This window comes from Fundulus heteroclitus, chromosome 18 (assembly GCF_011125445.2).
Source record: "Fundulus heteroclitus isolate FHET01 chromosome 18, MU-UCD_Fhet_4.1, whole genome shotgun sequence".
Classification (NCBI taxonomy): domain Eukaryota; kingdom Metazoa; phylum Chordata; class Actinopteri; order Cyprinodontiformes; family Fundulidae; genus Fundulus; species Fundulus heteroclitus.
The window spans coordinates 3,573,889-3,586,062 of NC_046378.1; the positions used below are offsets into that span (position 1 = coordinate 3,573,889).

Genomic DNA, 12,174 nt, shown 5'->3' on the forward strand with positions numbered 1-12,174 from the left:
GCTTCTCTTTTGAGGTGAAAAACACATTTGGAACAGTTTTGGCATGTTTGAATAAATTGTGCATAAGCCTCTCTGCTCCCAAAGCCAATCAGAGGAATTTATCAAAGTCACACCACCGGCAGCTTAGATGCGCAGGCAGGAGTGTCACTCAAACATACAGACGAAAACAGAGGAATCGGAGAACAACAACAATAAAGGAGAGAATTGTACAGCAAAAGAACATTTGTGAAATTATTTACGAAATAACTTCTTGGGGCATTTGCTGAAGGAAAAAAGGATAAAGAAATTTAGATCTCACGTAAAGATCAGTAGCAGGCTAGCAACCATGGGGGGATTTATGGTCAAGTAGAGTTTAGTGTTGTAATCCCCAAACAAAGGGTATACTTATACATAGGTTGTATTTAGGTCACTGCAGTGTTTCTGTTAGCAGCAGTTTGTGTTGTACTTGAACTTTTCTACGGCTACTACTTTATCAATGGCTTTATTCTGTTGGTTCAAGTCAAGTAGTAAACTTTGTAAACTGTTAACTTTGAAAAACAGGTAGTGTTTATGTACAACTTTATAATTAGGCACTATTTTGGTTTTTACATTAAATTCCATAAAACTTTGAGGTTTGTGGAAAATTTCAAGAGGTATTAGTAATTTTGCAAGACATTGTGGATTCTCAACATCATTTCTACCACACACGCAAACCCAGACATGGATAGACATTTGTGATGCGCTACGGGAAAACCAGGAACAAGTCGTTAGGGCACAAACGGAGATAACAGAGAAAAACCTTGAATTTTTTGAGAAAGTGATTTTCGTTTTATTGCAAAATGTGCTCGTTGAAGTTATGCGTATCTTCTACATATTTTATAATCTACACTTTCTCATAATACGGCTGCTAATATTTCCAAAAATTCCTGTTTTGCATTCCCAGACTCACCTCTGTGTGTTTCTCTGGAAAACACGAAAACCTCCTGTAAACAGTGTGACACGTGTCAAGGACAAAGACTGTTACCCCATATTTGCCCATCCTAGAGAACGTTTTACCCCTGGAACAATGGCATGCATCGCCGAGGTGTCCTTGTGTTGTGCGTCAAACAGTGTTATCATAGAGACGGCTCAGTTGAAATGCTTGCAGGTGTTTTGAGAGCTTGGTTGTTTAGTATTATAAACTCCAGGCACATCTGGCCTCTGCTTGCATTATGCTACAGTAGGCAACAGTTGCTAGGGTTAGTGACCGGTCAGCCAGAGCACCAATAAGGTTGAATAAGCTCTGAGCTCCCATCATGCCGTGGGCCACCCTCCATCTCTCTATTGCTCTGGCACACATTTGTTCTTCTTCATTCCGTCCTGTTAATGTAAACGGCCGCATTCAAGTGCATGTTTATATTATATTTTATTTCACAACCTGGGCGCACAGTGACGCAGTGGAACAGGACTCATATTTCTGGTATCTTATGACCACATAGCAGGTGAGCAGGATGGTAAAGGAGGTAAAAAAGAAAACTTGCAGCAAAGCATGTGGTCACCAAGTCCTCATAATAGTAATTACACATTTATTTATTATGTTGTTTGGAAGTGATTTTAAAAAACCAACTTCATCGCAAACACAAATATGGAATTTGCTTAACTCTATTTGGGATTCAACGGAAACCACGCGCTTTGCTCAGAGGACACTAAGACTGGGCTTTTCTACAGCAAACCCTCAGGTTAGGAGGATGAATACGTGGAAAAGAGCCTCAAGCCCACTGTTATGTATTATGGAGAAAAATTATGCTTTGGGCCTCCTTCTCTTTCAAAGTCCTGGGAACCTTGTTGGTGGGGCTGACATCAGGAACTCTCATACCAAATAAAAAATGTCAGTCTTTTAACCTAAATACTATTGAAAGCCTTTGGAGCAAGGTGAAGAAAACTGAAGACAAAAGATCCTTCTGATCTACAGAGAAAATCCAAAGAGGGATGACTCTGTGTGCTCCAAACTTGTGAAATGCTACCTTTTCTCCACGGAATCAATATAATGAAATTAATGGTTGGATTTTAACTTCAGTGTGAGAGTATGCTGCTGCAATAAAGTTTGAATTATTCAATGTTTATACATCTTTACTTAGTATGCCAATATGTCTAAATCTGTTTAGACAGAGCCATCAATATACCGTTACAGTAATGGTCTCCTCGCCAACTTCTGCAGGTTTTAATGTGGCTGGTTGCAAAGCTTGTGGTTGTTGGTTCAATTCCTGGTTGTCAAACAAAGATACCAGGCTTTCTGTTGAAACTGGGCCTGGACCTCTCTTTATAATCATCCGCTGTGACAGCTCCTACATCACATCCCACACGCTTCTAAATGTATTCTAGTTGTTCCTTTAGTCTCATCCCATTTCTGTCCATTTGTCACAAGGCAGTGATGGAGTATAACATGTTTCATGCCTTGCATGTGTCTTTGTCTTCTGTGTGCAGCTGTAGCCTAAAGGGTATGACTGAAAATTAGCAACGTTTATAATAATAACCCAGACAGAAAATGGAGCTGTCTGTCTACCATTTGTTGACATGGTGTATTTTTGTATTTTATTATTTTGTTCTCTGTGCGCTCCTTCGTGGGACTGTGTAAAGCTAAAACATTAAAAACACACTGACTAATATTTACTGATTTCTCTCTTGTTGCTTCTCAACAGGATGATGGAGATGTGGAAGACGACATGACACTTAGAGAGGTAAGACACACAGAGGGTCAAACTTCCCAACCAATAGGAGTACTCGATCATCAGGAACAAATACATGTACATATACATTTTCATGGCGCTTACAAAGAGGGCTCTGATGATGTCTTTAAGATAATCTGAGTTAAGGGGTTGAGAGCTAAGCTATGCACCCTCCCACTCCCACAGAAAAAAAATATTGTCCCGTCCCGATCCTGGGACAGAGTAAAAAGGGGGGGGGGGATCCTGTCCCATTCCACTCCCTGTAAAAAAAATGTGCACATGACCTTAGATTTTTGTCTAATTATCTCATTTCTAAGTATTAAATCTGAAGCTATGTATAGTTAGTAGGCATGCTTGGGTAGCCTTTAAAATAATTTCTTGAGTAATTGTTTGAGTAGTGCTGCTGTTTCTTGAGTATAACGTTTAGACAATCTAACTACCTGTAGTCAGAGCTGTACTGAAAACAAAGGCACATAAAGGTGCTCCCCACCCAACACAACAGCCCTCCACCCTCTCTACATCAAACATTTGTCTGCTGCAAAATAATTTACACAATGCTGACACATGTTGTGTTATAGCAGATGCATTTGCTGAAATATGTCCTTTATTAATACATGCCTGTGTTTAATCCCCATCACTTAACCAACACTGCTATAACAGAGTATTTTTTTCATCATGAGACAAATAAGGCTATTCTTAGTTCTTTATTCAATCAGCTAGTTCTAACATCTTCTGCTCCTTCTTGCCAGGCTGTTAGGAGCTATTCTGACCTCCTCAATCTGTCCCCACTGGTTCATGTCTCTCTTTCTCCTCCACTTCCATCTCTTTTCAGATTAATTGAAAAAATAATTGATAGATTAATAAATTACTGAAATAATTGATAGCTGCAGCCCTAGTTGCAAATCAATCATATTTGGACTTTCACCATTTTTTTCTACCGGGTACCGGAATATCTGCCACATAATTTATATCTATATTTAAATACATGTACCAATGCTGCAGTAACAAAGCTCTGTCAGCCAGCCCGTTAGCAACTTTCCCAAACAACCACACATGTAGATTTAAAAAAGTTATCTTGAAATGGTACAATAGTATTTGGGATCATGTTTTACAGACTGTTACTCTGCTTATTTTGGAGGTAATGGTTGATGCTGATGTCGCACAGAGGGATTTCTTTCATGTTTCAATACAAGGAGCTATACATTTTGATTGAATCTTACCACACTTCCAAGCTTATATTGTTCTAGTGAAATCTCAGCTTGCACTTGATGACTTCACAGTCCAACAAACCTTGGCCCTCCGAGTTTTTCAATGTGCCCGAATGGGTCAATTACCCTGCAGTCTTATATTTTTGGATATGACATCATTCATAATTCATCCATCAACAGCACCTCTCATTTCCTCTCTGTCAGACACACATTCCTCACACTTTTTTTCCCCCTTTGCTCAGTCACATATCGTTCACCTTTCATAAATCTGCCATGTCACTGCTACTGTCTTTGTCTCCCTTTGTTTGCCTCTGGTGCTGAGCAGCATTTCAGTGTAGCCTGCCTTTGATTTATAGTCATTCAGCGCTGCATCTGTACCACTAAATGGATGTGGTGTGTCAAATTGTGGTTTGGAAAGTTTGATGCTTTTGTCATCTGATCAAAGACTGATATTAGTCATAAAGACTTCATCTGCTACATGTCATATTCTGAACACATTTATGCTTCACTGTCACAGCCACAAAGATGTTCAGCCAATAAAGTCTGGCTCTAAATGGGAGGCTTAGCTGTTTTTACTCGAAATAATATTTAGCACCTGTAATGCCAGGTAATTGTATCTTAGCTCACTAAATTTTACCTTAGTAAAGACTATACTGAATGTCCCAAGCTCCTTTACTATTGCAAAACACTTCTCTGTTTTTATTGTTTTTCTGTTATTTTTTTAATTTTATTTCATTTTTGCTGATCATCAGTGATCCTCCAAATCTGTGTGATTTCCAGATCACAGAGTGGGAGGAGAGACAGCTTGATGAGCAAGTCAACTTCAGCACCTGCAAGATTGACCCTGCCCCTTTCCAGCTGGTGGAGCGCACTTCCCTGCATAAGGTCTGATTGGAGCTGCAGCTGCTGTTTACCCTCTTTGTGCATAAATGTGCATCCTTTCTGCTGGGCGCATTTCCCACTGTTTAGAGGCATGAACCAACCGCCACTGTAAGCTGCACAGAGCCTTTCGGTGTTATAGTATTCACACCCCTTGAACTTTTTTTTTATATTGTCATATTACAAATGTCAGTGCATTCTATTGAGGTTTTATGTTAAACCAACGCAAAGTAGCACATCGTTGTGAAGTGGAAGGAAGAGAATACATAGTTTTCTAAATATTTTACAAATACAAATCTGAAAAGAGTGGTGGGCATTTGTATAAAGACCCCTTTACTCTGACAACCCTAAATAAAATCCTGTACAAATATAAAGTATAACTGCTTTCAGAAGTCACCTAATTAGTAGTACTCTTCTGTGTGTAATTGAATCTTAGCATAAATCCAATTGTTCTGTGAAGGCCTCAAAGATTTTTTAGTGAACATTAGAGAACAAGAAGATGGTCAGCATCATGTAGACTAAGGAACACATCAAACAGGTCAGAGAGAAAGTTGTGGATTAGTTTCAAGTGGAGTTAAGTTATAAACCATTTCCCAAGCATTAGACATCTCACTGAGTTTAGTCCATCATCTGAAAATGGGAAGAACCTACAAACATATGGCCATTCCCCTAAAAATTACAGGCCTGACAAGAATAGCATTAGTCTGATAATCTGTGGCAACTCTGGAGGAGCTGCAGAGATCCACAGTTCAAGTAAGTAGAAGAATCTATAGCACTGTGCAGCATAGAAATGTGCCAATTTGTTTTATACTATCACCTACAGTGCTGGTAAACTACTTGTAAGTTTGTTTTGTATCAACTTCATGCAGCAAAGGCTGGCATGAGCAAAAATATCCCCATGTTTTAAAAAGAGAATGCAAAGTCATGATTTCAACATTGTTTAGGTGAAATGCACCAGCAACCAAAATGGCTATAACAATTTTTAATACATCCAAACTATAACCAGATATTCTTACTCAACAGAATGTATTTGAAAGTAGTCAAAGACTCTCAGAAGCTCAGTATCAGTCTTTGTATGATCAGAGTGTCGGTTGTTTAAAACTGTTTCTTAAAGGAAGACACACCACTGGGAGAGGTTTTCAGCTTTCATCTTTCACGCGCGGGGAAAAGCGACTCAGATTCAAAGAGCACCTGAAAAGAATCCTAAAAGGCTTTGTGTACAAGCCAGTCAGTATTAGAGCTGGGAACAGAAAGACGGTTTGTTTGCCCTTCAGGGGGAAAATGTTCAGTGGAGACAAACACAAAAAAAGCTTAGCAATATTTTTATCTAGAACTTTCTTTTTACTTACAGTTAATTTCTAACGCTGTGAGAAAAGGAAACATGGTCTAATTTAGAATATGGGGTTTTGTAAAAACAAAAATCAATAATCATTTGCCTGTTGGGGCTTCCATACTTGGGAGCAAAAAAGTAAATGAAAGTTCATTGCAAAGTTTTTAGCTTTTTTCCCACAGACTGAGCTAATGTTTGTGTGACACCTAATGTTATTTATTCCCCCTTCATTCCTCTGCTGCAGGGTGAAAGTAAACTACAGCAGGGCTGCATCCAGACCTCACTAGGAATACTGTATTGGTAACATTTAGCATCTTACAAACAATGGAAAAGGACAGTCACAGTTAAAGTCTGTTCCTGCTGAGTGAAAAATGGAGCTTCACTCCTTCTCCTGATTTAACTTTTTTTTTCCCCCTGCTACACATTTCTGCTCCCTGGAGGACGCCCACCACCCGGCTACAGCCACACAAACACAGCTATGGGTCGAAAAACTTCCTACCAAGCATACATGCACAGAGCTGCTTTGGCTTGCCAGCGGCTGTAGCAGCACCTAATGTCCCTCATTTATAATGCTACCTTGGCTCTGTAAAGTCTTTGGGGCTCTGTATGAATACTCTTTAAACATTTAAGGGAGAGGGGACCTGCACCAATCCATCTCGCTTCTCTCTTTTCACTGCATGTTGCAAAAAGCCAATATCACGCACAATCTCCCTCAGTATATTAAACACTGCCACTAGCTCAGCTACCTACTGCTGCTCTCCAAACCAGCTGCGTTTGTGTGTTAAACTCTCTACCTCCCATCTATCTTTAGCTTTATTGTTGTTTACAACAGCTCAATAGAGTCGAGATGCGGTGACTGTGCCGGCCACCCCATTATAGACTGGTGCATCACATTGACAATGTTCAGACTGTATTTCTGAATAAATTCTAAACTATGTCTAAATGACCCCAGATTTTTCAGCAGTAATGTGGTGTTGAGTTATTAGTTAGCTGACTTCTGAACTGGATTTATTTTTCTCCTTTTGGGGGTAAGATTAAGGGAGCTTAAAACCCACACCTTTTCCAGGTTTTAATTTTTTCTATCTTGCATAATTTCCTTTCACCTCAAAACTATGTGCTACTTTGTGTTGCTCCATCACATATAATCCCATTAAGATGGTAAAGTTTGTGGTTCTAACGTGACACGGAAAGATTTATGGAGTATGAATGAATACTTTTGATGGGTAAGAAAATATCTATATAGGTACAGAATAGTGGAAAATCAGATGATTCTCTAAAATATTTTCTCACTGATAGAAACTTAAATTTACACTTAAATAGATGAACAAAGCACAAAAACAGTAAGAATAAATGTTTTGTGTTAATATTTAATATACATGAAAAGATGAAGGCAGATTTTCTGATAATCGACTCATTTGTTCATCAGTGATAGGTGGTAGGTATTCTTTTGACATCTGGGTCCCGAAGGATTTTGGAATACATATAAACACAGGTTTTGACCATTGAGATCTTTAGTTGCTTATAATTACTGTGCTGCTGATCAGTTCATTGTGAAAAAAAACCTGTTCTGTATCCTCAATCAATGGACCTCAATTAGAACTGATGCTGCTGTCTTCAGTAAATCTCCTCAGGGATATCTATTTGAAAAACTACATTACAGCTTTCTGTGGCCTAAAAACACTCAACAATTCTTGGCAAAGCCTTTATGTTCTTTGCACTATGGGATCAATTTCATACAACCCATATGGAGAAAGTCTCCCTTGGATCTAAAACAAAAGTGCAGCTTGCCTCAGTAATGAAAGCCATTTGATCCAGCAGAAAAGTGGTTGGACATTAAGTCTTTTTACTTTTACTCTAGCTGCACTAATCCACCCTACTCCAATGTGAAATCACCACTACAGACAGAGTCAAAGAAAACTTTGTTGATCCCCAGTAGGTAAACAAGTAGCCATGATAGTAAATACTATAATCAGGCAACAATTTCAAACATAGCCGAAATATTTTTTTTTACCTTTTGATAGTATTTGCAGAACATGCTAGCACTGACACAACAGTTGGGTTTTGCAAACTTTGTGGCAGCAGTTGTTTTGTGCTGAGATGTTACATAGTTACTAATTTATTGTGCTGAGTAAATAAATGTATATCAATTAGTCCCTTGTCAAAAGTATTTTCTATACTTATATCATCAGAACTGGTAAATCTGTGAAAGAGTTTATCTGAAGTAATCTGATCCATCCAATTAGCCGATTGATTGCTGTAAAAGTTGGGCAAATGTGCTAGAATTCATTGACTTCTTGTGTTAGCAATGGTTCCCTTCAAAGGAAAGCATTTAATTATCATTTATAATAGCCACATATGGGAAAAACAAACTGCTTTCAAAGATATTGCCCCTGCATTAACTTCATGGTGAGACGTTAAATTTCAGTGAAAAGGAGGCTTCGGGAAGTCTAAGATTATCCAGCAGGCACAAGAATTATCTCCTAATGAAACAAGGGCTGTAACCAGTGCAGGGTATCCTCACCATCAGCAGGAAGTACATCTGCACTTACAGAGTAGCAAAGACTTTTGGACAACAACTGGGAGAGTCAGAAAGGATCCATTTCATTCTAAAAATCTTTAAGAAGTAACTCAATTCTGCAGGCAGGAGAAGGGTGGACAGCAGAATACTGGTGCAAAGTTATTTCCTCTGACACATCCTTCTCTCAGTATTTGGCACATCATGAAAATCCTTTGTGTGAAGAGAAAAGGGTGAATATTTCTGCGAGTCATGTATCAACAGTGAAGAACATGATACAGTCTATATGTGGCTGCCTCAAGGACTACAGCTGGAAATCAGCCACTGGCTAAATCTGGTGTAGTGCCTCTACTCTCTCGTATGAATCATGTCCGTGTGCATGGTCCTGAATACATGGACTCAAAATATTACTCAAAGGATTTCTGCTGGTTATGATGAAGAGTGGAGTTAGAATGTTGTTCAACTTTGTCCAACAATCTAGGCACAATTTAGGAATGATCAGCATGTTCAGCATGAAACTGAAATGAAGATGTTAAAAAAGGGACACTTTGGACCTGTGGGCCAGAAACTATTCCAGATCTTTTCCGATTGAGAACAATTGCTCAGTTTTCAGCGGGCACAATTCAACAGATTGCCATGATTCTCATAGTATGACAACATTGAGTAAATATACCACAACATTACAGTCTATAGACTGTAAATTAAAAAAAAATTATATGATCTAATTGCTTTTGTTCACAGCAGAAAAGCAACGTACTGTAAAGAATAGAGCTCACCTTTTGCCACAGCAGTAAAATGGCTTTCTGCTAAAAAGAGAACTAAAGCAAGGATGTCAAAAGGGTTTGTTGTAGACAGACTGGAAGTGATTAAGAGGATGCTGTTATTGTTGGTCTGGACACAGGAAGGGGAGTATGAGCTACAAAACGGTAAACATTGAGCTTACTGAGCGGCCTGCTCCCAGCGAAACAGCTTTGTTTGTCATGTGGTTTTAATCTTTTTGATCATTATTTGAGATAGTGTATCTTTTTTACTGCTGTTTTGGTGTCTTGCGTTCAGAGTTGAATAATCATTTAAATTGTTTATTTCTTTGTTGATGCATGCAGGGTTTTCCCCAGAAAACTGACAAAGCCTGGCAGTAGTTTCATTTAAAATAAAGAGGTGATGCGGGACAGTTTTGGCAGATGTGAATGGGGCAGTTTATATTATACATTATTTAAAGCAGTATCTTTAAATAATTATTTTTTTAGTATAAATTATTTTTGAAACATTGATTGTTTTGACAACCCTACTATATACCGTGTTTAGTATCACTGTTACTGATGTATTTAAAAGAAGTATTTAAAATAAATAAACTAATTATACTTGGCCTGGCGGGGGGACATGTAAAGCCTTGTTTCCCACCAGGTATAAATACGATGGGGGGGCGGGGGGGGGGGGGTACTCTGCACATTCTAATGTAAACAAACAGTATGTTGCCTTCCAGAGCGCTGGTGATATTCACAACATGTTTCTAAACTCTGCTATTACGCTGAACATTCCTGTTGTATTTGTAGTAATAACAGAGAATTATTCAAACGTTGCTGAGAAAAGTCCTTTAAGTTAAAAAAAAGCAACACTAAGGAATATTAGTAGCAGATTTGTAGTTGTTGTCCTATGGCATTTTTGCACCATTTTGTTGTTCTTCTCTTGATTAACAAATAACAAACTACTTAAATGTTCATTGCTTCTTTGCAATATAACGTAGGGAAGATGTCTGCCAAAACCTTTGAGTATGACTCTACAATAGTATGGTATTAGCATTTAGTGACACAAATGATCTTAATGAAAATAAATCTATCTCTATTTCTGTTTTTGCTTTTTGGGCTGTGAATTAAATACAGATTAAAGGTAGGCATCTTCAGTGAACATCTTAAAGTTCAACCATTTAATACCCAACTTCACAATTACAGAGTAACAAACATAGGCTAAGAAGAAAAGGGATAAGCAGATTTGTTAAGTGTCTCGTTAGAATACTACTCCAGTGATTAAACCACTTTGGCAGCAGATTTTCCACATTTATGCAGTGAGCAGCTTTGCCCCTATAAGAGCAGTGTTAAAGAACACATTGTTTGGATCTGGTGAAGATGTTACTGTTCAGAAAGATCAAATTGTTGATTAGTGTCAGCCAGACAAAAAAAAGCACTAACAGAACTGTTTAAACTCAAATTATCTGCAAAACTGTCTGTGGCATTGTTAAAATATGAAAGGTTAGTGGTAAATATTGAGTAAAGACATTGGTTGGATAAAGGATTCAAGTGGGGGTCAGAGACTATTACACCCACTGCCTACAACAAAGGTCTGGTCGGGTGGTGTCATTGTACTGGCAGGGTTGGTATATGTCAGGGTTCTACAGCGGGCTAAATCCTGGTTCAGTTCTAGATATTAATTTAGCTGACTACCTGATAATACAGAATTGATCTTTTTTTCTGTGTGTAAAAGCCTTCCAAGGACATCATCATTTAACCTCATTCAGTATATTTATGAAGACTTTTAGAAGCAGTCGAAATTCCCCTTCCTGCTGTGATATTGCTGCATGTTTTTTAGTAAGAGCAGAGTGAATAGACAGCACTTCAGGAAGTGTAAGCTGAATGTTTAAAAAATTATTTCATATCTGTTTAGGGTCAAGCAACAGCGACATTAATCAACCCCTAAGACTACAAATGAGTCATTTAGCTGGATGGGAACAATATGGACGTGTTGGTAATAGAGCTTTCTCCTCGTGTTTCTGAAACAAGTCCACCAGCTTGTTGCTAACCTTATGTAAGTGCCATTTGAGAGTACCTGCCGCTATTAGACCCACTTGTCTGAAGGCAACAGTCTGCTCATCTCACAGTGGCCCCATAACATAACAGCGATTTAGACGAAAAGCCGGCTAAAACAGAAAGGCTTAGTAGCTTTTTATGTAAGGTTGACTCCATTAGGGATCTCTGTCTGGGTTCAACATAATGGAAAAGTTCTCAGTTCATATTCTTGTGATTTATAGTTTCCATTAGACAAAAAATGGTGTTCTCATAGTATGAATACATTCAGCAAAGTTACAGCGGTTTCACTGTGCTTCTGCAATAAGATAATTTATTACATGATCTTATTGATCTATCAAGAAGTTATTGTGCTAGTGCTTAAATCATATAACATGATTACAGGTTTAATATTGCCATCTTGGGTATTTATTTATTGTGTTGATAATTAGTCTCATGCATAAACAAAATAGTGTTAATTTCTCAGAAAATTTCAAGTGCTTATGTTTCAAGATATCCCATTTTAAGGCTGTTCGTATAGAGTGCCACTGGGGACATAAACAGCCGATAACAGCTGGTTAATTAGATGGGCTATCTGCTCTGTCGGTGAGTCTGCAGTCAGTTGCTTAAAGCCCACTCTGCCTTTTTAAAAATTCGTACAGTACTTGATTGTGTCACACTGTGCATGCTACTGTCCCACTGCAGAGTAGAATATGCTGGACTGCACGATCTGTTGCTGCAGGAGAATTGCATCAGAAAGTTCAGATTATACTTTCATTAC

At 38.3% G+C, this 12,174-nt stretch overlaps 1 protein-coding gene across 6 annotated transcripts in view; it reads left to right on the forward strand.

Moving 5' to 3' along the window:
• The window catches only part of LOC105926762 (chloride channel protein 2), a 178,177-nt gene that overhangs the window by 158,473 nt on the left and 7,530 nt on the right, over positions 1–12,174 (forward strand). For all 6 annotated transcript variants that reach the window (XM_036149738.1, XM_036149739.1, XM_036149740.1 and 3 more), the window contains 2 exons: positions 2,658–2,696; positions 4,673–4,777. In XM_036149738.1, coding sequence (XP_036005631.1) covers positions 2,658–2,696; positions 4,673–4,777 — 144 coding nt within the window. The remainder of the gene's footprint in view (positions 1–2,657; positions 2,697–4,672; positions 4,778–12,174) is intronic.